Source organism: Centroberyx gerrardi, chromosome 14 (assembly GCF_048128805.1).
Source record: "Centroberyx gerrardi isolate f3 chromosome 14, fCenGer3.hap1.cur.20231027, whole genome shotgun sequence".
NCBI lineage: Eukaryota > Metazoa > Chordata > Actinopteri > Beryciformes > Berycidae > Centroberyx > Centroberyx gerrardi.
Genome location: NC_136010.1, coordinates 28,568,155 through 28,595,456, shown reverse-complemented (window position 1 = coordinate 28,595,456; position 27,302 = coordinate 28,568,155). Strand labels below are relative to the sequence as shown.

General features: G+C 42.3%; 2 protein-coding genes across 3 annotated transcripts; both read left to right on the top strand.

Moving 5' to 3' along the window:
• The first annotated feature begins 47 nt into the window (after window positions 1–47).
• On the top strand, window positions 48–19,008 carry zbtb17 (zinc finger and BTB domain containing 17). Its single transcript, XM_078288383.1, has 15 exons — window positions 48–185; window positions 1,538–1,800; window positions 3,678–3,857; window positions 5,316–5,648; window positions 5,962–6,051; window positions 7,530–7,825; window positions 10,885–11,027; window positions 11,207–11,507; window positions 11,678–11,765; window positions 12,261–12,377; window positions 12,987–13,107; window positions 14,856–14,986; window positions 15,247–15,510; window positions 16,800–16,889; window positions 17,582–19,008. The coding sequence occupies exons 2-15, from the start codon at window positions 1,596–1,598 to the stop codon at window positions 18,037–18,039; spliced, it is 2,817 nt and encodes a 938-aa protein (XP_078144509.1). The 5' UTR covers window positions 48–185; window positions 1,538–1,595; the 3' UTR covers window positions 18,040–19,008.
• A 432-nt stretch (window positions 19,009–19,440) lies between these two features.
• ddost (dolichyl-diphosphooligosaccharide--protein glycosyltransferase subunit (non-catalytic)) lies at window positions 19,441–26,265 on the top strand. 2 transcript variants are annotated; one of them, XM_071916688.2, is made up of 11 exons: window positions 19,441–19,657; window positions 20,895–21,005; window positions 21,110–21,196; window positions 21,360–21,463; window positions 21,564–21,658; window positions 22,468–22,561; window positions 23,154–23,302; window positions 23,856–24,003; window positions 24,122–24,242; window positions 24,375–24,481; window positions 25,842–26,265. In XM_071916688.2, the coding sequence occupies exons 1-11, from the start codon at window positions 19,441–19,443 to the stop codon at window positions 25,989–25,991; spliced, it is 1,383 nt and encodes a 460-aa protein (XP_071772789.1). In that variant the 3' UTR covers window positions 25,992–26,265. The 2 variants fall into 2 exon arrangements, with proteins under 2 accessions (XP_071772789.1, XP_078144399.1); XM_078288273.1 differs by having other exon boundaries at window positions 23,853–24,003.
• Window positions 26,266–27,302: the final 1,037 nt, after the last annotated feature.

The following is a 27,302-nucleotide window of genomic DNA, read 5'->3' as shown; positions in this document are numbered from 1 at the left end:
ACATCCGGCCGCCCGGCCCCTATCAATCGATCAGAGAGAGGAAGATGGCGGTGGACGGAGTCAGCGTGATAGGATCGATCACCGAAAAACTCGATTGGGCTGATTTGTAATAACCGAAAAACCCACTCCAAAACAACGGCCGGTCAAGCAGTTTGAAACCGGAGAGCAGCTGCGACAACAAGGAGGTAATGCTGGAGTTAGTCTCGATTAAAATGGCGTTTCACCAAACGAAAAGAGCGAGGCTAGAAAACGACAAGGGATAAAGAAAGGCCCAGCGTTACTATCCGCCATCTTGTTTCCCCTACTATATGCATGGTCTAGGCACACTAAATTAATCCCTGATAGCAAAGCTACAAGGATGGAGGAATTGTAATCGATCCATTGCACGGTCAAACCAAGTTGTCATAAGTTTTAGGTAAATAAAAGCAACATATCACAAAAATGTGTGTCTTAATTGCAGTGTAAGTTTTCAATGTAGCCTACAATTTCACAGCTCTGCTGTGTTGTCCAACATTGAATACCGGTGTCATATGGAGCTCATTTACAACTGTGTCTACTTTATATTTCCCCCAAACATTTTGTAGTTCATGCCGCAGTTGAATTTTTCAGCGTTTAGCCTTTTCGTCGTTTTTGAAACACAAACTTTACGGTGTCAAATTTATCTCGCCTTAAATGACAAGACATGGACGTGACAATAAAGTTTGTAAGTACTGTAGACAAGTTTTAGGGATTATTTCCCGGTGGAGACTTCCATTTCTTCCTGTGGGTGTCAGGTGATTGACAGTATTGACAACAATGCGCGCACTGATATGAAAACCCTAACCCTAGTCAACTCAGGCACAATGAAATAAAAATAAAACAAAATTTGACAACATCTTTATGTTTACTCGAATGGAGTATCTAACTTGGGCAAATTTCAATTGTGTGGAGGTTGTTTTCCATAAGCAAATGGCTTCTTCTGAAGGGAGGAAAACGAGCCCTGATATCTCCAACTATGATGACTCTTCACTGCAATGTGTTTCTCTCAAACTCCCTGAAAGAAATAGACTAATAGCCGACTTCTGTATGTGAAGTTTGTGGTGAATTGTCCATTACCGAGTAGTGACACAGTATTTACTGTTACTTAATATTATAGAACCTAATACACCTTAATATTAGAGTTGGATTGATATGAGTTTTTGAAAGCTGATACTGATATTTTTGGATTGAAGCTCCTGATAGCCTGTATTTTATGCTACTATCCAGTATCTTTAAATTTGACTATTTTCCTGGCCCAAAAACCCACTACCCCTGAAGCTGTTGATTAAAATGCCCTCTGGAATGATTTATCTGGTCAGCTATTTTAACTAAAAATAATATTAATGAAAATATATTCGCTAGCTGTGATTCGAAAGGAACCTCCACCTGCTATATCCAATGTTTAATAAAAGGCCAATGTCAGCCCAAAACACAGGCAAACTGATTTATTGGTCTAACTCTGCTCAATATATGCTGAGAATGTCTTAATATGCCTATGTGACCTGTTGCTTGTTAACAGTTTCCAGAGCCTGTGCCAGCCTGTCGACTAGGTTAGCCATCCGAACCCCTTCAGGACGATGGACTTCCCATGGCACAGTGGGAAAGTTCTGGAGCAGCTCAACCGCCAGCGGCAACTGGGCCTGCTGTGTGACTGCACCTTTGTGGTGGATGGGGTGGACTTCAAGGCCCACAAGGCCGTGCTGGCGGCCTGCAGCGCCTACTTCCGCACCCTCTTCCTGGACCAGAAGGATGTGGTGCATCTGGACATCAGCAATGCAGCAGGTGGGTTGGAGTCAGGCTGTGGACTTGCTTGTCAGTGGAGTTTCCTCCAGTGTTCCCTCTAAAGCTGGAGACACACTAGAACAGTGGTTCTCAATGTGGGGTCTGGGGACCACCAGGGGTCCTTGAGGGGGTTCCAGGGGGTCCTCAGCAAATTGATCAACTGTTAAACTTCATTATTTAATTCACTAGAAGTTAACACAATTAGAGAATGTAGAAGAAAGACTATTTTGATCATAGTTTCACTGTTATCTCTATACCTACAATACAGATAGTCATGGAATTCTGGACAAAATCATATCTAAAAATTAAAATATTCTCAGATTTGGGTTCAAGAGACAAAATGTCATCAAATGGGGGTCCGTGGCCCCAATGTGTACTAAATTAGGGTCCTTGATATGAAAAAGGTTGAGAATCACTGCACTAGAAGACTTTGAATATCCTAATTGATTTTGAAAACGCATCACATCACACACATAACAATGGATTTCAGAGATTTTCTGTCTCTCAGTGGCAGACATGCTCGCAGTGATTCTCAACCTTTTTCATATCAAGGACCCTAATTTAGTCCACATTAGAGCCATGGACCCCCATTTGATGAGATTTTGTCTCTCGGACCCAAATCTGAGAATATTTTTATTGTTAGATATGATTTTGTCCAGAATTCCATGACTATCTGTATTGTAGGTAGAGAGATAACAGTGAAACTATGATCAAAACAGTCATTCTTCTACATTCTCTAAGTGTTTTAACTTCTTGTAAATGAAATAATGGTGAAGTTTAACAATTCATCAATTTGCTGGGGACCCCCTGGAACCCCCTCAAGGACCCCTGGTGGTCCCCGGAGAATCACTGCTCTAGATGATAAAGCAAGGACAATATAACTGAGATGCATGAACCAGCGTAAAACAATATTAATATGCACATTCATGCAATAGCATTAATATGCACTGAAAAAAAGAAAGAGAATTTGGGTCAAGCTGTGGCTGGAGCTTCCAAATTGTAAGGATACTTACTATTATGAAGGTTGGCAAAAGTATTGATTTTTCGTTCAGTGTTGATTCTGAATTTTTGAAATGATATATTCAATATCCAGTCCACATTCCACACCAGCCTTGCTGTTTTGCACAAAACGGGACTCGTTTAACCGAACGGTGGGGAAAAAAGAAAGGAAACACGAGCCTGTATTCGTTAGTGTGCCCAGACACACACGCACACACACACACACACACACACACACACACACACACACACAGAGGGAGAGGGAGCAGCCCCACCTCTCATCTCTCACTCGTTCTTTCCTCTCCTTTCACATTCTCTGTGCGTCTTTGGTGTCACATTGAATCGTTTTGTCCGGCATGATGGCAGACCACAGAGGAGCGCATTGATGCGCTTGTGTTCCTTTCCAAAGAAATTAAAAACTGTGTTAACTTAACACTAATGGATATTGATGCATACACAGGCACTCAGGTCTGTTTCTGTGCCTGTTGTACAGCAGTGACTGTTACTCTTTCACTGTTTAAATTGTTCTGTCTGTTTTTTACCTGGGTGTCCAGCCTTTTGTGCTCTGCTCTGTTTCCTCACCCTGACAGTGATTTTAAAGAATACAGTGCATATCAGACCGAGAATCCTCTAGTGCAGGGATGGGCAACTGTGTGCCATGAAGGACCGAGAGTCTGCAGGTTTTCATTCCAACCAAACACTACAGCAGCTGATTTCACGGATTAGTTCCTCCACTCTGGTTGAAGGTGTGCTAATCAGTAAAATCACCTGGCATAGTGTTTGGTTGGAATGAAAACCTGTAGTTCGGTAATAGTAAATGCACCTACCATTGCTCCGCTGTCTAAACACACCACTTGTATTTCCATGTATCGCTGCAGGTTTGGGCCAGGTCCTGGAGTTCATGTACACCGCCAAGCTGAGTTTAAGTCCTCAGAACATAGAGGACGTGCTGGCCGTTGCTAACTTTCTGCAGATGCAGGAGATCGTGAACGCTTGCTCTGCCTACCAGTCTGTGGCCGTTCCAGCTCCGTCTGTCATAGCAGAAGATTTCACTGTTGGTGAGTATAGTCATCGCAAAGGTTTTCCAGTGAACTAGGCTGCTTCCAACAAACGAAACAGGAATGTTGGGACTTTTTCAGCTATTACTGGCAGCTAGTGGGAAAAGTCACAATATCCAAAAGGTTTAGACAGATATATCAGTTTGCCAATATATTGACCTTTTATTAAAAATCAGATATGGTCCTGTCCCCCTCTGATATGACATATTTATTGTAGAATTGATCAGTGCTACACTGGCTGTTTATGAGAAGCCCTTAAAGTCGAGATGAAATAAAAAATGCATTTTTAACCCTTTTAGATCACATCCCCGGTCATATTGTGCACCTATTTAACAATATATGCCAAAAAAAATACAAAAAATCAATTTCTTTGTATTCTTATATCAAAATCCAATCGTGTTTTCTTCCTGTAAAACAAAACATGCCGTGTGCTTACGTAAGCATGAACCAACCAATTTCAACCAATAATATCATGACATCCACCCATCAATCATTCTTCAACCTCTAGCTAGCCACACCGGTCATATAAAACCAAACTTCACCGTTTCTGGGTCGTAGCTGACAGAGCAATATGGAGAGAGATAGGAAGAGATGTGTGTTTGGATATCAGTGGGCAAAAACTTTGTTTTCATTTCCAAAACAATATCGCTGAGGTCTAATTCATTCATCTCTACCTTGTCCTCCTCCTGATCTAACAACAGGTGAGGGAGGTGTGTGTGGAGCCAACAGTCCTCTGTAGCTCTGTTTCTCTGTAGCTCCGTATCGCGCTAAACTCTAAGCCCCGCCCACTGTCCAATCAAATGCGAAGGATTTGATTTAAATCCCTCTTGTAACTCTACACCGCTCAAATATTCCATTTCACTGGGAAATACGTCACAGTACAGAAGCTAAAGACGCTCTAACTTCCGTTTCAATGGGACTTTAACCTGAACTGATGCTAATGTGACATTTTGATTGGATTCCATAGTTCCATATAAGTATGAAATATGGTGGTCTTCTTCTTCTTCTTCTTCTTCTTCTTCTTCCTCTTTTTCTTTTTCTTCTTCTTTTTCTTCTTCTTTTTCATCTTCTTTTTCTTCCTCTTTTTCTTCTTCTCCTTCTTCTTCTTCTTCTTCTTCTTCTTCTTCTTCTTCTTCTTCTTCTTCTTCTGTGTTTCAATGGAGAGTTTTAGTGTCCCGTGATCTAAATGCTGCTTCAGAGGCTTTTCCACTGTGACGCTGACTACTTGTAATTTTTTGGCATGAAACAAAAAAATTGTCAAATTCAAAGATAATGAATGTCTGCACAAAATATCAGCTCTTGGTAGGTCCAGCCCTAAAAATATCTGTATTGGTACTGGCCTTGAAAAACCCATATTGGTCGAATCCTCATATCCAATTAGCTTCACCATGTTTTGTGAAAGAGCAAACTCTAATGCCATACCTTTTGTGTGTATTTTTTTTTCCCACCAAACAAAAGAAAAAACGGAAGAAGGAGAGCAGAGGCTGGAGAACGACCTGGCGGAGGTGGCATCACAAGCAGAGGAGAGCCCTCCAAGCGCCTCCGCAGAGGGTGAAGGGTCCGCGGGCGATCAGGGGAATTTGAAGGAAGAGGTCGCCGCTGCCGCCGCCGAAGCACAACAGACAGTTTCTAACCCGAACCTCACCAGAACCCACCCGGGCCGAGGACGACCCCCCAAGAACGCCTCCCTGTCCGCACAGAAGAAGACGGCTGTAAAGAGGGAGGATGAAAGCACCGCAAAAGACGCGGCTGAGTTTCAGGACGACCCCTCTGATGCCGACTACACACCCAGTCAGTATATATTTCTAGAAGTGCTTCCTATCTCTGGCTATAACAAGCGTTCACCCTCCTTTGAATATTTACCCATTATCTTCAGATAAGTTCAGAATCCATTCATTTGGGATTTTTGGAAACATAATCCCCCCATTACTGTATTTAAAAGAACAGGGAACACTTTTCAGTTAGGCTTTTTCTGTCCAATTTCTTCATTCACTGCAATAGTAAAAATAGATGGGGGAAAGTACACTGATGATTCACCCTCTACACTTTTGTATGTTATGATTTCCTACCAAAATCCAGACAAATGTGTTCTATTTCTTTACAGAATCACCGCTGAAGGCTGCCGGCAGCTCGTCCTACATGAGCTCTCGGGGGAGAAGGATCAGAAAACCCCCCCGACGAAACTTCCCACCCGGTGAGTTCAGTTCACTGTGCTGCCTCAACCTGAAGTGAGTGATGAGGAGAGACGCGCGTTTCCTCAACAGGGATCCCTCTGGTCAGCAGAGGGATCCCTGTTGAGGAAACGCGCGGAATATCACAGAATGTAGAGAGGTGTACTCCAGACGGAGCAAGTCTGATTTTGAGAAATTCTCTGCGGAATATCAGGGAATTTTACAAATGGGTCACTTTAAAGCAGGGGTCTCAAACTCAATTTACCTGGGGGCCGCTGGAGGCAGAGTCTGGGTGAGGCTGGGCCGCATCAGGTATTCCACAAGAAAAGCTTTGTTAAAAAAATTCCAATCTTCTCAAATGTCTTTATTTTTATTTTTTAACACAAAATAAGATTTAAACGTCTTTATTAACAGTTCTTTAACCTCAATGGGTTCTTCTGAATATGAATTGTCCTGAACATGAATGGAACATTGAAGAACATGAACTGTTCTTCTGAACATGGCTTCTCTTGCCTACTCCTTGCTGCTAGAGACCTGGCAGTAGTCATAGAAACAAAAAAAACAAATGACATCATATAGAAATATATGTAGTGTTCATCATGTGAGGCAATGCAAATAGCGCGATGCAAATAAAAAATAATGACCCACAAATAACGGTGCGACCCTATAATTGGTCCGGGTTACCGGGGACTGTTATCGCCGACGGACAGGTGTCGCTATGTGACTGCAGGCTACATTAGGCTACATTGAGTTCCTTACTTTTCTTTTATCCCGCCGCGTACGCATCACTTTGATTTATTTTGTCAGAGAGAGACATATATACGTATAATGTCCCGCTGGGCAGCAACTTTAAAATCTTTTTGTTGGAAGTGTTGTGAACGCAGCGCGCTGGGACGAATGTCCGCGTGTGCCCAATAGAAACGAGGCAGCCAGCCAGGCACGGAAGAAAACTCTCCATGGCAACGCTGCTGTAACTTTCACTCATTGAGAAATGTTTCTCTGCTTGCATCAAGCCCGGTCGATGTCCCACCCCCGAGAGCCATATACCCCACCGTGATTGGTAGGTTCGTTCAGCTCCGCACACAATACTGTAAAGTGCCATCCATATAAAACTCGCGGGCCGCACTAACATTAAACTTTCATATTAAGGTGGGGGCCACAAAATATCGTCTCGCGGGCCGCAATTGGCCCGCGGGCCGCGAGTTTGAGACCCATGCTTTAAAGGAAAATAACCAAAAATGGCAAAAATGTCCATAAAATTAATGATTTATGTGTTCTTAAATCAAACGGTCATGTCTAACCCCATCTAACCGTTCCCCATGTTCGTGTCGCTTTAATTTGTGTTATTATTACTAGTTAATATATAGTATTAATATATAGTATTTCAGTAATAAAATTTAGGATGAATATGGGAAGCAAGCAGCCATTTTCAACCATGTCTGTTTTCAACCAATCTAGACAATATGTCATTTTCAACTGCTGCATACTGTCCCCATTATAGACAATGACTCAGAGGATGAGGGTGCTCCAAAGACTAGAAAAGAGAAGAAGGTGGCGGAGCCGGGCGAGGTGGCTGCAGGACAGGAGGAGGAGGACACCGGGGAGGCCGACGGAGCGGAGGCTGACGACGATGATGATGATGATGATGATGATGATGATGAGGTGGCTGGAGGAGAAGACAGTGAGGTCGGCGAGCAGATGGAGGGAGGCGAGTCGCGAGACGGGAGGCAAACACAGTCAGCAATCAGCAGCCGATCTGAGTCGAAGCCTTACAGCTCCGTGACCCACAAATGCGAGGTGAGAACTCTGTGTGTGTGTGTGTGTGTGTGTGTGTGTGAGTGTGAGTGTTCAGACATGAATGAGTGTCATTGGGCCTCATTCACGAAAAGTGCGTACGATCAGATTTGATCTTAAAGTGTACTTACGAACGTTTCCACAAACATTTCGGCATTCATCATTTTTTTTCTTACCTGAATTTGTTCTTTGGTACGATCAAAATCTTTTGGAAACGTGTGGCGGCATTACGCATGAAGTGGTTTCTACTTAGAATGCCTTAGTCTTTAAGGGAAATCTATTAAAGCAGTCCCAGACCTCATATCAACACCAAATGTGTTTCAGGCCATTTGTAAGCCTGGTAATAACCATATTAGCAAAGGCAATAAAATAGGCCGATATGAACAAATTCATAGGCAATTCTATTCAATTGGAAACATGAGTGATTAAAGTGATTAATTAGTATCGTATATATATTATCATACATATATTATTATATTATTTATTGATCAATAAAGTTCTTATCTTACTGTTACGGCCTCCTACACACTTAAGGCTCAACTGGAGACCGAAACATATAAAAGGACGCCACAACCGCTGAGTAACAAAAGAACAGGTTTTATTTATAAGAGAATAAACCATACTCAAAATAGAAAAGAGAAACAAACCAAAAGGGGTTGGAGATCCCAGCCAAACAGAACAAAAGATGGGGAAAATACTGGGCCAGCCACGCAATGGGCCGTGCGAACCCAGCTCTCCCCCCCCTAAACTACAAAAGGAAAAAGGTAAACTAAACTATACCAAAACAAAAACCCGATAACTGAACTACCGGTGATCTTCATCCCAAACTAAAACCACAAACGAAAATAACAAAAACTCAACACACCAAAAACATGCTGAGGGAAAAACAATAAGGGGAAAAAGGAATTCCCCAAAAACGGCTGTGCTGCAGGCTGTTGGGCGTCTGTCTGTGTCCCTCCCACTGCTCCTCAGGTCCCCTTTTAACTCGGATGGTTAATTGGTTTCAGGTGCTCCAGCTAGAGGAGAGCGACAAGGAGAGAATAGGACACACCCACAAACAGTGTGCAATAATGCACATACAGGGCCACACGTAACACCCCCACCCTAAGATGGTGAATAGCGGGAGTGCAACGGAGGTTATTCACTCCGTAAAACAACGCGACAACGTGTCGGCCAGGACATTATCTTTACCCCTAACATGCCTGATCTCCACGTTGAAGGCTTGCAAAAAGAGTGCCCAGCGCATCAGTCTTCGATTTGAATTCCGCATTTGATTAAGGAACACAAGGGGATTGTGGTCAGTATAAACAACGGTAGGCGTGCTAGCAGAGCCGACGTAAACTTCAAAATGTTTAAGGGCCAAGATAAGGGCGAGAGCCTCCTTTTCAATTGTAGAGTACACCCGTTGATGCCGGTTAAACTTCTTTGAGTAATACGAAACCGGATGCTCCACACCATCATCCCCTTCTTGAAGGAGGACAGCACCCCCTCCCGCATCACTCGCATCAACAGAGAGTTGAAAAGAGAGAGAACGGGCGCTCGAACGCAGGCGCAGCAAGTACTGGAGCATTAGTCATCAAAGCCTTTACACACTCAAACGCACGTTGGCAACTCTGAGACCAGTGAAAACGCGTTTTTGGGCTCAACAGATCGGTGAGCGGGGCCGCAACAGCAGAAATGTTTTTGCAAAAATTTCTATAATAACCTGCCATCCCTAAAAAACGCTTTAGCCCACGTCGAGAAACAGGAGCAGGGAACAACAAGATAGCTTCAACTTTGGAGTGCACCGGCTTGACTTGCCCCCGACCTACAACTTTGCCCAAGTATGTCACCGTAGCCTGGCCAAACTCACACTTTGCAAGATTAAGTATGAGATTAGCATCACGCAACCTCCCAAGCACTGCATAAAGTTTTTGAATGTGGTCATCCCACGAACTTGAATAGACGACAATGTCGTCCAGGTAAGCTTCACAGCCTGATAAACCCGACAAGACTGTATTTACCAAACGCTGAAACGTAGCGGGAGCGTTGCGCACGCCAAATGGCATCACCGTATATTGCAAGAAAGCGTCAGGAGTCACGAATGCAGAGATCTCTTTTGCATGAGGAGTTAACGGCACCTGCCAATATCCCTTTAACAGGTCGAGTTTTGTTACATAGGTTGCACTGCCAACATGATCAACACAGTCCTCAACCCAGGGAAGAGGATAACAGTCTGGTTTCGTGACTCCATTCACTTTACGGAAATCTGTGCAAAACCGGTCTGAACCATCAGATTTATCAGCTAAAAGACACGGTGAACTCCATGAACTAGAGCTATGCTCTGCAATGTCGTTCTCCAACATGTAGTTCACCTGCTTTTGCAAACGGAGGCGCTTGTCAGGATTCACTCTGTACGCATGTTGTTTTATCGGTGGAGAATCCCCCACATCGATATCATGTTGTAACACATGGATCTGAAAACAGAGACACATGAGATTCAATTAAACTGACCACATCCTCACGCTGGGACTGAATCAAATGCGGAAAGCAATTGTCAAGTTTAGACAACATTTCAGAATTTTTCAACCGTCCTTGGACAACAGCACTGGACGGATCAACAACATCCTCAAGTTCAACATCAAACAGCTCCGGAACAGCCTGTGCCTCAGTGGGTTCAGCACTGGACAGCGCCAAAACTGCCTGGACCCTATCAATAGGTTCAGCACTAGACAGCGCCAAGGCAGTTCGGATCTCTGCTCTAACAGGAGACAGCGGAACAGATTCCCTATCCAGGTAGGGTTTCAGCATGTTAATATGACACAGCCTACTTCGCCGCTTACGCTCCGGAGTGGCGATTATGTAGTAGTAGAGGCTTTTCCACCCTGACAAGAATAAAATCCTGGGGAAACACTGAATACTTTTTTCAATTTTCTTGGCGTGAAAATGATCAAATTTAAAGATCTTGAATATTGGCAGCTTAAATAAAAAAAATATCGGTATCAGCTTTCAAAAACTGTGGCTTATCAGTCAAACCCTGGTCAGTCAAACCCTGGTCTAACATTGAATTTCCTTCTTTCCAGGACTGTGGGAAGAAGTTCACCCATACAGGTAATTTCAAGAGACACATCCGCATTCACACGGGAGAGAAGCCATTCAGCTGCCGGGACTGCAACAAGGCTTTCTCTGACCCCGCAGCCTGTAAAGCCCACGAGAAAACACACAGGTTTGTACGACAGCTTCATCTTTGAATTCATCATTGCAGCACAGAATGAATTAACTTATTCCTCGACATTTTGTGTACCTCCATTCATTTCTATTGATGACTTGCACAGTGTATTTAAGTAGATTTATGAGGGAGCGTATGTTTCTGTGCTCTCAAATTCAGCTCTTGTTGCCCCCTAGCCCCCTGAAACCGTACTGCTGCTCCACCTGCGGGAAGAGCTACCGGCAGATCAGCCTGCTCAACCTGCACCGGAAGCGGCACACCGGCGAGGCGCGCTACAGCTGCGAGGAGTGCGGCAAGCTCTTCACCACGTCCGGCAACCTGAAGCGCCACCAGCTGGTGCACAGCGGCGAGAAGCCGTACCACTGCAACTTCTGCGAGAAGGCCTTCTCCGACCCCACCGCCAAGATGCGCCACCTGGAGACCCACGACACCGAGAAGGGCAACAAGTGTCCGCACTGTGACAAGCGCTTCAACCAGGTCAGGGCGTGGTCGCTAAATTCAGACGCCGTGTATAACTAGATGTCTTTGATTACAGCAAACCTGAATTCAATAGCCCCTGATATATTTACATGTCAGTCAAAAGTTATGGAGTATTCCTTTTCAAGTCAGTATCCTCCCTTACCTGGTTGTTTTTGTGCTCTGCTCAGGTGGGGAATCTGAAGGCTCACTTGAAAATCCATATCACAGACGGTCCGCTCAAGTGCAAAGAGTGCGGGAAACAGTTTACCACTTCAGGTAAGAGCGAGTGGCAAGAAGAGAGAATGGTATCTTTTTTGTGTTGTTATATCTTCTTCTGTTATATGATGAAGTCAGAAATGGGGTGAGGACGGTGTGTTTTTGCTTGAACTATGATGGGGCTAGTCGAGAATAGTGAATGTCCCTCAGTCACTCAGCAAATAGAAACTCTACCTATCAAATGAATGGCCTACAAAACAGAAGAACATATTTCAAAAGCAGATTTAATACTTTCCTTACTCATGTTTATATATTTTTATCATTGGGCTAGCAGAAAACTAGCACACTCATGCTATTCCCACTATTTTTCCATTGTTTTTATCTCCAAAATTTTGGACTCTACATACTTTCAACTAGAAACTCAGTTCCAACTTTAAAGCTGGAACTGAGCTTTCAGCTAGCATACACATTTTCTCAAGGAAACTGACTTTTCTAGTTGTTTCTTTGCTTTGAGACATTTGGCCTAATCATTGTGTGATGATGTGTGTTTCTCAGGAAACCTGAAGAGACACCTGCGTGTTCACAGCGGAGAGAAACCCTACGTCTGTGTACACTGTCAGAGAGCCTTTGCCGACCCCGGCGCTCTGCAACGGCACGAACGCATCCACACAGGTACTGCTGCTGCTGTTTGATGTATGCATTCATGTCCCATGGGAAAGATGGTATATATTCTGACCTGAAAATACTGTTCGCCTCAGCTTTCAGATGGTAAATACTACTAGAAAATACTGTTCACTCAGCTTTCAGATGGTAAATACTACTAGAAAATACTGTTTACTCAGCTTTCAGATGGTAAATACTACTAGAAAATACAGTTCACTCTGCTTTCAGATGGTAAATACTACTAGAAAATACTGTTTACTCATGACTTTTATCACACAAATCATTGTAACACCACAACTCTTAAATTACCATGTCAGTACTTGCTGTATTTTTGGTTTGTGGTTGACATTGCAATGTTTTGTTTGCTGTAAAACATGAACTCAAGTGTATCACTAAGTTCATGTGTGTTCAGTGTGAAAAAGCTGATCAAGAGCAACCAAAGTCTGCAGAAAACCTCAATCATGGCATCTTGACAGCTTTAAACAAGTTTGAACACGCGTACGCCGCCAAGTTGTTGCTTGTCATTCCAACAGTTATTCCCATTTGACATGAAAGCAGAAAGCCCACACACAGATATGTACATCCCACTCCAGTGAGCGTGTGATTCATGTGTTGCAGGAGAGAAGCCCTGCCTGTGTCTCATCTGTGGCAAGGCCTTCACCCAGGCCAGCTCGCTCATCGCCCACGTCCGCCAGCACACCGGAGAGAAACCCTACGTCTGCGACCGCTGCGGCAAAAGGTCAGCAGGGCATTAGAGAGCGCAGAAATGCTTTATTAGAAAGCTCAAACACACTCGCACCTGGGGAATATAACGTATGGTTATCTGACAAAAAGGTTGTGAAATATGTGAAGATAGAGATAAGGTAACACTTTACATGCAGTGGTGCTCATATGGCTTTAAAATGCATTGTAACCATGTTTTAAGCACATTATGAGGGCATCTTAATCAGATAAAATGATATAATATGCACAATATAATAGTGTGCAAATAATTTAGGGTGCGTATACTTTATTAGTCAACCGTATAGTTAATGACATGATATTTAACTGCATTAGAGCTGAACAAAAAAAAAAAAAAAATCGCAATATGTTGCAATTTCCAAATCACAGAGGCTGCAATTAATTGCTTAAGAGAGGGGCGTCCAGGGGCGTATTTAAGGGGCTGCAGGTAATCTTTGGTCCATGAATCAAGTATAATATTGGTGAAAACCTTTCATCATACTCTAAACTAAATACTAAATCCTGCACACTGACATCTATTTTTTTTTAGCATAATCACTTTTCTTTAAACAATTTTAAAGTTCTAAAACATTTATGACAAGAAAAACTCGCAATTAGGTTTTTTGTCAGTATCTTTCAGCCCTAAACTGCATGCAGTTTTCTCAAATATGTCTAATGATGTTTGATTATAATGTATCTATGCTTCTAATGGGTTTATAATCCTATTGTAATAGACATCTTGACATGCTACCCTTGTAAATTTTTCCTGAGTTATTCACTTCTGACCTGTGGCTTTTTGAAATGTCTTATAGATAACTTTTCTGTAATTTTCACCACTAACTGAAACTCAGCAGCTTAGAGCTAAAACTGAAATGTGTTACTATAACACACCTTCCTGGACCTAATGCTAAATGGTTATTAAGTCAGCCAATTAAAAAGTGTGACTGTCTGAATGTCACCTTCTAGTTGCTAGGCTATGCATGGCAAGATGTAAACTGAGATTTGTCTGTCCCAAGTTATAATTACCGTATGAAATCATGCTTTATTATTTCTCAGGAAACACTATAGAAACGTATCTAAATGTACGGCAACATGCCCATCCTTCAGTCTGCCCCAGTTTATGTTGTGCTACATTTGCCACCAATTGAGAAAAAAACTATTGTTTTGGAAGATGGCTGAAGCTGAAGACAGGCTTTTCCAAACTAAAAATAACTATGGATATCATTGCTGATAGACTTGGTCACTTGGTAATGCTTTTACCAGTCACCGTACTTAACTCCTCGATTAAATTTGAATGTATGAAAATAGGATCTACATCTGTAAAAGCATCTTAATGGATCTTAAAGGCATATTCTCAGAAACGCTGGAGCCTATGATAGGTTTCAGTAAGCACAAATCCATTAGCAAATCTCTGTACTGGGAAAACATACCAGTATGGGTCTGCGCAATCAGTTCTTGTCAAGGTAAGAATGAGTCAGGATCTACATATGATATATAATAAATAAACTATGATATTGTCCTTTAGATAGGGCTTTATATTGCACAAAATAGCTTTTACTCCCACCATCAACTAAAATGAATGTATTGACCTTCATTTCTAAACTTGACAAAATAAGATTTATATCCCAGGTAATATAATGCCTAAAGCATTTTGATGTTGAGCAGCTGAGCAAACCTGACCTTGAAACTCACTGAAAATCCCTTGAATTTGATGTGAATACAGGAAGCATGATGAGAGACTTATCTTCTCTGTTTCTCTCTGGACAGGTTTGTGCAGTCCAGTCAACTGGCCAATCACATCCGGCATCACGACAACGTCCGTCCGCACAAGTGTCAGATGTGCAACAAGGCATTCGTCAACGTGGGCGACCTGTCCAAGCATATCATCATTCACACAGGTAATTACCAAGTTCGTCTCAAGTACATGCTACATACTTGTGAAGTATGTAGTGTGGCTGTCTGCAGTATTATTCAAGGCTTACCTGGGTCTGTGACTGGTAGAAAACATACAACTATTTACATATACCCATGTGGAAGAAAGTTGTAAGATTGATTCTTCCTAATGCTTCATCTTCTTCTACTACTACTTTGCATTCAGCTGAACCGACCGCCTCCCCCCTTAAATCTCCAACAAATAATTTTCCTCCCGTTCCCTCAGGAGAGAAACCGTTCCTGTGCGACAAATGCGGTCGAGGGTTCAACCGGGTGGACAACCTGCGCTCCCACGTCAAGACCGTCCACCACGGCAAGGCCGGCATGAAACGGCTGGTGGTCGCCGGGGGCAACGCGGATGATGGGGCCGACGGGTACGCCGGGGCATCCACCTCCGACAGCGAGATCAACATAGTGACCGTCACCACGGAGGACATCGTCACCCTGGCAACGGAGGCCCTGGCTGCCAGCGCTGTGGCTCAGCTCACAGGTCAGACAGCATCTTAGGGAGGGAGGCTAGTGAGGTTAGGGAACATGCTGATACCCAGACCAGGGCTTGATCCATATGGGTTTTTAGACCATCATGGGACACTAATAATAACAACATATTCATGCATACTTGTGTGGAATCAATCAAAATATCTTAGAATCACTTCTGGTCAAGGGCTTCCCATAGACAACCAGTGTAGTATTGATCAATATACATTAAATATGTAATCAAACAAACCACATCATATCCATCATATCAGAGGTGGACGACGCTGACTGGGCCATGTCCCATTTTTAATAAAAGTCCAATATCAGTTTAACCTTACCGCCGACTATCTGTATCTGTACTGCAGACTTCTGTTGTGTATTGTAGAAAGGTCAGATAGATAACACAATTATTATCATGAATATGGGCTTTGGAATTTGGCCAAGCAGAGGTCCACTGTTTCCAAAACTGATATGAATACCAAGTAGAACTAATACTATTAGTATTAGTATTAGTTAGATCGGCCGATATGAGTAGCAAAGTATTACTCAATTTCCAGTCATTCATGCTGCCTAGTGTTGACCTATTATGAAATAATTACAGGAACAAGTGCATCAATTGTGTTTATTCATTTGATCAATTTATGCCTTAACCATTGTTTAGCAAACCTCAATCAAATAAATAATAACAATGAATGATAACAATAAAATAGGACATATGCAACATAACATAGGCTAGAGGATATACTGTACTTTTTGCTTCTCTCTTTTTTTTCTTTTCTTTTTTTTTTTTAACTGGTCAAACAGTTTATTCAGAATAAGTTGACAGATAACAGGTAAAAACAGCTTATTCAGAATAGGTCAACAGATAAAAGAACTCCTTAATAGGTTAACAGATAAAACAGCTTATTCAGAATAGGTTATTGCATTTCGTCTGCATAGTCAAGGCTTCTCTTCTAAACATAGGTGTTATATCTATGAACCTCACAAATAGCAGCATTTTAGCATTTTCACATCAGGAGACATTTTTTATCCTGCCAGAAAAGTTGCCAAATTTTTTTTATATTGCACCAAAGCACATGTTAAATATTGGTACTGGGACAGCTTCATGGACTGATCCGAGCTACAGACAGCATTGCTGCACCTCTGTAGACAAACAAAAGAAACACAAGGATAAAAGGGATCAGACATCGCTGCTGAAGCCAACTTGTACTGAACTTGCACTCCATATTGTGTTTATGCCGCTTTAGAGAACGACAGCTATGATAAGCGTTTGTTTACCCGGTCTACTCTATCTGTTTACAGTGGTTCCAGTGGCTGCTTCTGTGTCAGCGGATGAGACTGAGGCCTTGAAAGCTGAAATCACCAAGGCTGTGGAGAAAGTGCAGGAAGCAGGTGAGACCGAAAAGCAGCTCATCTCTGCATCTAATACAAAAATCTGCCCTGGAATCATTTCATACCATTCTAAAAGCATGATCAATGAACAACAAATCTCATGTGTTGAGAGGAACTAAATAAAAAACAATGGAACAATGGAAAAATAGACTTCTAGTGCATCCAGATCCTGGCACAGCTGTGAGTTATGTATAAAATGCCTTTGAGGATGCAAAAAAAACCACCGCCTACCTGTATCAGCTTACACCCTCCTGACTTAAAACAAGCTATTTGGCCTCCGCAATCTTTACATTTTTCTCAGTCATAACTGAAAGGTGGAAAGGTGGAAATTCTGATTTCCTTCTGGGAAAATGCAATTGATCGGCCCTTCAAAGTGGAATTCCAAGTAGGAAACTCAGTCCAGGTTTGTTAATCCTGAGGTTTCAGAGATTCAGTTATCTGACATTACATCAAGATGATGGCATTTACTGTCAAGTCTACACAACATTACTTTGAACATGTTAACAACAATCAAAACACTTACGGTCGATTTTCAGCATTGCATAACTTTAAATCCATCAAACCGTATGTGTGGTAAATGGTTAAACATATAAATACCAGCAGGGGATTTCCGACCTCTGACTTTGAAAGGAACACAGCATTAGGAATGCGAATGACTTGTTTCCCTTTTTTTGCCCTCTTTCTCTTCGCAGACCCCAACACCCAGATCTTATATGCTTGCGACTCGTGCGGCGACAAGTTCCTGGACGCCAGCTCTCTGGCGCAGCACGTTCGCATCCACACGGCCCAGGCCCTGGTCATGTTCCAGGCGGACTCCGACTTCTACCAGTACACCACGGCCGCCGCCGCCGCCGAGGGGGATAGCACCACGACCTGGCAACCCGCCGCCGAACAGGTCATCCAGGGAGGCGAGCTGATCTTCCGTGCCCAGGAAGCGGAGGGGGAGGCAGAGGGGGAGGCGGAGGGAGAGGCGGCGGAGGAGGAGAGCCGAGAACAAGGAGGGGAGGGGGAGGGGGAGGGAGGGGCGAGTCACGAGGAGGGAGAGGAGGGAGAGGTGCAAACGGAGCTCCAGGCGGAGGGGAAAGACGAAGTCGCGGCGGAGGGAGAGGAGGAGAGAGGGGAGGAGATGGAGTGTGAGAGTCAGGCGTAGCTTGACAACGTTTTGAAAGGGATATAAAATGTAGTTAATAACAGAGATCTAATATAAACCGGAGAAGGAAATATAGGAGAAGAAGTGAGCTAACGAAGGTCCCGGAGTTTTCCCTGATTCTGATACCATGAGGTCAAAGGGAAAAGTAAACCCTGGCTGATCTGTATTTATAATAACATGTAACACTCTTTGAATAATTTCAACATAAAGTATATGGTCAGAAATCATCTGTGGTTTGGTAAATATTGTCTAATTCCTTCCAAAGATAGTTCTACTCGTTTGCACAGATTGTGCACAGTTTTATTTTTTTAGACTAAAATGCAGAAATTGGGCATTGTCCTGAATATAATTTGTACCAAAGCATAGATTACAAATTATTTTCCCTTACCTTGACTTAAAAGAAAGATCTTCATGTGTTATTTTTCCATTTCACTCAGATGAAATATGTACATTTTCAAACGGTCCAAATATTTTTGCTATACTCAGTTGAAGTATTTTCATGGAAAGCACATTATACAGAGGTCGTCTACATGAATGTGTGTAGGGGAACTGGACATTTGAGCGGGAAGGTCTCCGGATAGCTTCTTCCTTTTTCTAGGAGTGGGATGTCTTATGTTCATGTACTGGCAAACATTGTAAATGCTGTGCATGTTTAATATTTGAATATTTGTTACGTGTCCTCTAAAAGAAGTCTTAATACCTCTGTTAATAGCTAAAAAGAAATATGCGTGGTGATGACACACTGGCTGACAATTTTCAATTTCACACTGACGTCTATCTAATGTTTTTTTTTTTTGTAGTAAATGGCTCACCTGGGATGTCATCATGATATGGTGACAATTCCCTGTCAGCAATGAATTTGTCATTTCATCTATTTATGTTAATACCTGCAAGATGCTCTATGAAATACCAATAACATTGCTTATACCCACTGTAACTCATCCACTGATCAATAAAGAATCATCACGCACAGTGTCCAGCCTTCTGTTGTGCTGTTATGTTTAACTGTCCTTAAATAGATAGATAAAACAGTATGTTTTGTAATAACTGGTTTCCATACGTTTCCATGAAGCATTATTCAGGGTTGTCACTGGTCATGGAATTCCTTGAATATGTAATTTTGAGAGGCAACATCAGGAAATTTGATAAATTCTCTGGGGAAGTCAGAGAATATCAGAACGGTGGAGAACCTGATTATTAATCTTGGTTATGACTATCCCATGGACGCGATAGAGATGTTCATTTATACTGATTTGTACCTACGTATATCAGCCTTATAATAAAGCCTCCATCCTATTGGTGGGATGGCCTTCAGAGCGACGCGTTCCTCTCTGTGATTGGCCGAATCGCCGGGTCAAAGTTTAGCTGACTGCTAACGCTGACGTCGACTTCTGCAGCAAAATGGCGGCGTTGACAGCAGTCATGCAGACGAGCCGGTCCAATTCTGTATTATCGTCCAAAAAATGGACGAGATTCGGACTTTTGGGCAACAATGTTCTTTTATTCCTGTCGTTAGCCTGCATGTTGCACTGTGCGTCGGCCGACGGAAAGACTCTGGTGTTGCTGGACAATCTCAACATCCGAGACACCCATTCAATCTTCTTCCGCAGTCTGGCAGGTCAGTGCAAAATTTGTGCTTTTTCACTCTGAAATAGTCTCCCAGATAATGTTTTTGCATGTGCTTGGTGTTGTAAACAAACACTGTTAATAGAGAGCCTTGGAAACTTGAGCTTCATGCAGCACAGCAAGTCTGCTAGCTTAGCGTCGATGCGTTCGTCTGTCTTGTATGGAGAGATCCGAAGGCCAAACTCCTTTCAAAACTGTCATTTCAATATAACTTAACGTACCGGCAAAGATAGATACTTGGTAGAACATGACTGAGGAGTTTTTGAATCTTTAGAATCCACTCTTCAATTCGGCGTACCTCAAATACACCAACCAATATCTATGTTAATGATAATTTTAACTTTTATAATTAGTCGTCTTCCAACAAAATGCACAGTGGAGGGCAGTACCGAGCAGAGTGAATCGCGTCTAAATATTAGATTTTAGTTAAATGAGGTGCTGCGTGGTGGATTATCTATCTGCCGAATTTACAAGAACATCCTAACGATTCATAAAAGCTCATAAGTTATGTCTTACCAAGTATGTTAGTTGCAAATAATCATGGTCACATTAAACTGCTTTATTTTTGTATGGAGTTTGGCGCAACTCCTCTCTACATAAGTCGGCAGAGTACTTCATGGGCGTCATCAGTTAGCTAGCTTGGTAGCTATCCTGAATTGGAGCTTGCTAATGCATCTTGAGCTACCTTACTTCTCTGACTTGTAAGAAGGGGTATAGTGGAGGGTAAACCCACCTAAACTCAGTTTGCCCACTTTCTTATTTGGGGAATAGAGTTTAACCACCGTTTTATAGGCTGACAGAAATATTAATTAGGTAAATTCATAGAATACATCATAGTAAATAGTGTCAAATTGATGTGAGATACATGAAGATATATGAAGATATATGATCTATTAAGGGGAAAAAAAAGAATACATAAATAAATTGAAAATATAATTTGTTTTTGTTGATACTGGTGGTTGTTAACAAGATGATGGTTGCTGACTGGTGGTCATAGTTTACCCAGTTTTTTATTTACCACTACATCACTGTTTCAAAATATTATGGAACCGGAGTTAGTGATTTTTGCAAGTTAGTCCAAAAGTGCATAACCAGTGTGGGAGATGCGTGATGCATGATGCTTCCTGAATCTGTAGCATGATCTCGCATTACATACATAAATTGTTGTGAGCTGACTTACACTTGCCTAAGTTTTTCAGTGAAGCTGATACTGTGTCTCTCCTTTGCAGATCGTGGCTTTGACCTCACATTCAAGACAGCAGACGATCCTTCCCTATCTCTGATCAAATACGGCCAGTTCCTGTACGACCATCTGATCCTCTTCTCACCATCAGTCGAAGGTACATTTCACACTTTGAACTCAAAATCAAGTTTCCAGCTTTACTGCTTTTGCTTTCTTTGTTGATGCAATCAATAAGCCTGCATTCTTTCCTCTTGTTTGCAGACTTTGGGGGAAATATCAACGTGGAGACTATCACTTCCTTCATTGACGGTGGAGGCAACGTCCTGGTTGCTGCCAATTCTGATATTGGTCAGTTTCAAGCAGTGCAAAGACAGATTTTAAACCTACAGTCATTTTGAAAGAGACTGGCTCTACAGAGCTGTGCGATTGTTTGAACATAATAATTTTAAATGTGAGATTTTGCAAGATTTAGCTCCGTAACCTTTAGTAATACCCTTGTCCTGTTTTGTAGGCGACCCTCTCAGGGAGCTGGGCAGTGAGTGTGGCATTGAGTTCGATGAGGAGAAGACTGCAGTCATTGACCATCACAACTACGATGTGTCTGATCCCGGAGAGGTAAGCAGAACCCGAGATGAGGTGTCATTTGAAGTCTTGAAACACGAGTCCTGTAAACGCTGCCAGTACCAAACAACTGACTGAACCTTCTTGTCTCCAGCACACCATGATCGTCGCTGATCCGGAAAACCTGCTGAAAGCGCCGACTATTGTTGGCAAACCCACCAACAAGCCCATTCTGTTCAAGGGTGTTGGGTAAGCATAGCTGTACATACTTTAACATGAGTACGATTTTTACTTTCCCACAGCACAAAATGACCATAATAAATTTACGGGGTGCTGAGATTTCTGGCTTTCAAAAGTCACTCCAGCCCATACTCTGTTTTGGAACACAACCCACCCCCCCCAAATAATCAAATTATTATTAATAATCCCAATTATTTTGCTAAATATTATGAACGCGATTCTTTGTCTCGGTTTGAGGAAACAAAAGCAATAGGAAAGTCTTGCCTTCACTCTTACTGTCTCACTCTTAGTGTGTCCTTATGTACAAAATTAATATAAATAGTTACTACTTTATTACTTTGGGGCACAGTTACAACCCAAAGGCAAACTTAAGTACAGAATTCTGTACTACAGACAATGATCCACTTTTAGGGTCTAAAGCAACGTTTTCAGTATTTTCCTCTCCAATGTTGGGCTGATCTGTTCTTTTCCACTTGGCTCATCATTCTGTTTTTCCAGAGATGCTCTATGTAAGGTTTCTCTGCTGCTTCTCCATCTTAACTTTTGTTGAAAATATAACAAACACTTCAGTATTTCCAAATTCACAAGTTTTAATCATGGAAAAATAAATCATGACTTATGATTATCTGCTATTAATTGTGCACCCCTACATTTCAGAGACTTGTAGAAGGAGATAAGTTCTGCTGTCGCTGATAGAGGCCGATAGTCATAGATTACTTAAATGCTCCTTTAAATCCATTAATGTTCTAGCACTGCTGATCAGATTTCCCATTCTACACCACATTGAGCTTCACTTACATGCCCCCCTCCTCTTCCAGCATGGTGGCAGACCCAGACAACCCTCTTGTCCTGGACATCCTCACTGGCTCCTCCACCTCCTACTCCTTCTTCCCCGACAGACCCATCTCTCAGGTAATGCACGGCATTGCACTATAACTCCCTCACACTATGAGCGTGTGTAGAAAGAAATAAACTGTCTGCACTCAGTATAAGGATGCTCCTGTGTCCCGGGCTAGATTAGGAATAACTTTTAATACTTGCTGAAGTCCTTTCAGGTCTCCACAAGACAGGAAAGTGGGAATTTAACTACTTGAGGCCTGGGTGGAACTCTTAATGTACTTTTAAGATACACGTGTCTAAATTGCGCTGCTCTGTACTGAATGAGTGGGGGAGATGGGTAAAGGTAATGAACCAAGGGATTTTCTAGGGATAACAGTATATTCTCTGGCTTTGAAATACTACATTAGATACAGCTCATTTGAGTGTAAAAATGCCAAATCAGCCTCCCATTTGTAGTAGATTAGACATCTTGATGATATCACAGGTTTTTACTCTCAGGTCTTTGGCTTGAGAGAGTTGCTCATATTCACAAATATCGATTGGATTGTCCTGGACGACAGGAATAGCATATAGGAACCCTCAAATGAAGCGGTATTGTCCTGTTTTTTAAAGTCATCAGTCAAATGTGCTTTGTTTCTGCCTAACTTCTGTCTCATCTCTCCAGTATCCCCACGCTGTGGGCAAGAACACCCTGCTGATCGCCGGCCTCCAGGCCAGAAACAATGCCCGGGTGGTTTTCAGCGGCTCGCTGCACTTCTTCAGCGACGCCTTCTTCAACTCCCCCGTGCAGAAGGCCACCCCCGGCTCCCAGAGGTAAGCCTTCTCTTTCCTTGTATTCCTCCTCTTTCCACCACCCAAACTCAAGCAGTAATGTATTCTGCTTACCTTGTTGCTTTCAGCTTACTTTGCCATATTTGAGGTATAAAGGTACAAATGAGAAAAAGTGAGGTCAAAGCTACAGTTCCTGTAACTTTAACTAAGCATGATGGACTTGTCTGAGCTCTTCTTCTCTGGTGTTCATACCAGTTAAGAACACATGAAGAAATAGCTGTATATGAGCATCAGTCCACACTTCATTTTATTATGCCAGGTAAAGCCACTGAAACAGCATTTAGACCATTGGAAAGTAAAACTCTCTCAATAAAACATTGAAACCCACGATAATAATAAAAAATGTCATCAGAATGTTTCACTGGAATTCAGGTTCAGGGCTTCCCATTGACAACCAGTGTAGTACTGATCAATTCTACAATAAATATGTAATCAATCAAACTGCATCATATCAGAGGTGGACGACACTGATTGGACCATATCTGATTTTTAATAAAAATCCAATATCTGCCCTCCTTGTTGTGGTCTTCAGTAGACACGAGCAGACGGGGAACATGGAGCTGGCCGAGGCTCTGTCCCGCTGGGTGTTCAAGGAGGCCGGAGTTCTCAGAGTGGGAGCCGTTACCCATCATCCTGAGGGAGAGAGCACTCCCCCCGCAGCATACACCATCACCGACCTCGTGGTGAGTTCAAAACGCCAACGACCTAGGTGAACAGATGTTTGGTTTCAACCGGAGGGAAGAGCGGTGTAGTTTCACTTGTTTTTTTAAATTTCAATAAATGTGAAACTCTCCCACGCAGGAGTACAGCATCGTCATTGAGATGCTGTCCGAGGGCCGCTGGGTTCCCTTCGACGGAGATGATATTCAGCTGGAGTTCGTGAGGATCGATCCCTTCGTCAGGACGTACCTCAAGAAAAACGGTATGAAGCTGTGGTTATGACACCGGCCGAAAAATTATGTGTAACATCTTGATGATCTTGGGGACTTGAACTGCCCTTTTTGAAGTTATATACTGTAGATCTACTATAAATGTTGTGGTGTCTTTCTACTAGGAGGCAAATACAGCGTCAAGTTCAAGCTGCCTGACGTGTACGGAGTCTTCCAGTTCAAGGTGGACTACAACAGACTGGGATACACACACCTCTACTCCTCCACTCAGGTCAGTTGATCAGAAGTGAAATACAAAGCTGTCTCCTAAACACTAGTATAAGTCAGGGTGCAAATTTGTCAGGAAAACAATCAAGAATGTGTTTTACAGATGGACAAATACTTTTTTGCAACTTTCTTGACCCTGAATAAATGTCCTTTTTTGCCTACTGTTAAAAAAAAAAAAAGTAATCAAACCAAAATACACGGAAAACCCCATTTTAGGTTATGTAGGCTGTTGTCAAGCAATGTGAGAATGATGAGCTTTTTCAATTTAAATTTGGATAACAGATTGGCCCTTGAAGGAATACAGTTTTGGATAAGTTGTCCTGTTGGTCAATTTAACTGTTGAGTGATGAGAACATTGACACTGTTGTTTGCTACCTGGCAACATTGATTGTTTACATTGTGTACAACATCCGCTTTTGTAACGAATGGCCAAGTTGATGTTAATATACCAGGCAAGAGGACATATGAGTTTAATTTACGCAACATTGCTGTGTTGCATTAGGCAGCACTTCCCCTCATTATAATTCAGTAATAAGCTTTCATAGTTTTCCTGAAAGATCAACAAAGTAGAGTTCGGTGGCTGGCAAAGATAAAAAGAGACAAGGTCAATATCACCAAGAACACTTGGGAGTGTAGCTGACATTTAAAAAAGAATATTTCAATTCAACAACATGGAGCAAAAGAACAATTAAATGAGGCTGTGTCCTCTGCCTCTTCGACTGAAGTTCATTCACGGCTGGTTTGGGAGCGACCGTTTCTCCACCAGTGATAGAACTGACGGTTGAGTCAGAGCACCAGAACAACTCTGAGATGGTGCTAAATACTAACAGCGACAGTTACATTTGACCATGATTATGGCCTCCCAAGATCCATTGTTATGGATCGGGAAGTATGACAACATGAACTGAGAAAGTGAACAGCTGAGACAGCTGAGAGCGGAAGCAGGTCGCTCTTATGCTGATCTCTCCAGTTGACTTGTCTTTGATTGACACTGACAGATAAGGTTAGAACTAACTTTGACATTGTAGAAGAAGTGGAAGTAACGTTACAAGCTGAAGTACACGGTACCCAGGCTACATAATATTCACCCGAAAATCTGCCTCTAGAGTAACTAGAGGGTCACAAAATGCTAACAGCACAGAAATTACCATTAGCCTTGGTTATCCAGTTAGCATTTTGTGACCCTTGATCAAATCACTTTTTTATAGTTGTGCAGTTGAAAGATACGTCAATATAAATATATTCATTTGAAAGGTTTACTTTGCCTAACCCTGGGAGAAATTCCTGTTGTTTATCATGCATTTAACAACCATGCTCTGATGTACAGGAGGCTGACTTGCACAATTTTGTCTCCTTTGCCGTAGGTGTCGGTGCGTCCACTGCAGCACACTCAGTATGAGCGGTTCATCCCTTCAGCCTTCCCATACTATGCCAGCGTCTTCTCCATGATGGCAGGACTCTTTGTCTTCAGCATCGTCTTCCTGCACATGAAAGAGAAGGAGAAGTCGGACTAAGGCAGAGAAGCAAGGCGGGTCGGAAAAAGAGATTATAAATTTGGCCTTTTGGTGTGAAGAGTGGAAATTGAAGGCCTTGGTGGTGTGAATCTTCTGGCAGAGACTTGGACTGCAATCCTGCGTGAAAATATTGTTTCTGTTGGGGTATTCAGCTAATAAGGGGTTTGGAGGCCAAAAGGGGTGCTCAACCATTACATGCCATGGTTGGGAGATTTTTTTTTGTACTTTTAAAAGAAATGCCATTCTTGTGAATAAAATCACTCAAAGGCCTGTACACATTCTGAGTTCAGTCAGGATTGTATAAAGTTTCTTTATGTGTGATACAGTTGTCTAGTAGAGCACTTGTCTTGGAACATCTCATAAATCCAATTTAAATTTGATTCCCTATTTTGAGGATCAGGAAAGCTTGATGTGGTAACTACATGCACTGAATATTCTTCTGACTGATCAAATTTGTTTCTGTTGATGAGACTGTAATGTGTTTGCAGCAAAAGTTGGATTCATCCCAAACTGCAATAAAATATTGACATTCCACTCTAGAAGGTTCCCTGGTCACGACATTTGCAAAATTATGTAAATAGCAGCTTTTATGTGACAGTTCCTAAAACATGAATGGAACTCTGTATCCTGGACCCAACAGAGCATGCTTTATTTAACAATGCTGCATGTATAATACATGTTGTGACTGACAGATGTGGTGTCGGTAAGCTGACCAGCCGGTTAGTAGTGACGTAACCTGAAAAAGTGCCGGTGTCCTGTCTTTTGTATGGCCAGTCACGCCCTCGTTCAAAAAATCTGGCAGTTTCAAACCGCCTTGTCGATCAGCAAACCTACACAACCTATAGAAAATGATTTAAAATGTTTTACGAGTCTTAAGAATCTACTGGTCAATTCGGCTTACACCTGATCCACTGTGCAGCGTCCTCTCAATAAAATATTAACTTCTACAATTGTTCCACACCGCTCGCTAAGGTGTATTTTGGTGGAAGAAGATCGTGAGAATATAAGGTGAACCACTTAAAAAAGTTGACATTTTACTGAATTGAGTGCTGCTTGGAGTATCGCATGCATGCCGAATCGAAGAGTGCACTCTATCGATTCGAAAACTGTATTAAGTCATGTTTACGATATATACAAGTTTTCCGATAAGCCAGAAAACTTTAAATAGCTGGATTTTTGAATGGTGTTTGCTTAAACGTTCTTTCCATACAAGAGAACCGACGGTATCTGGGCTAGCAGTGACGTAACCCGCTGGCTGTGGGAGTTCAGGGAAGGCTAGCAAAAGAAACTCACGTTAGCTGTGAATTGCAT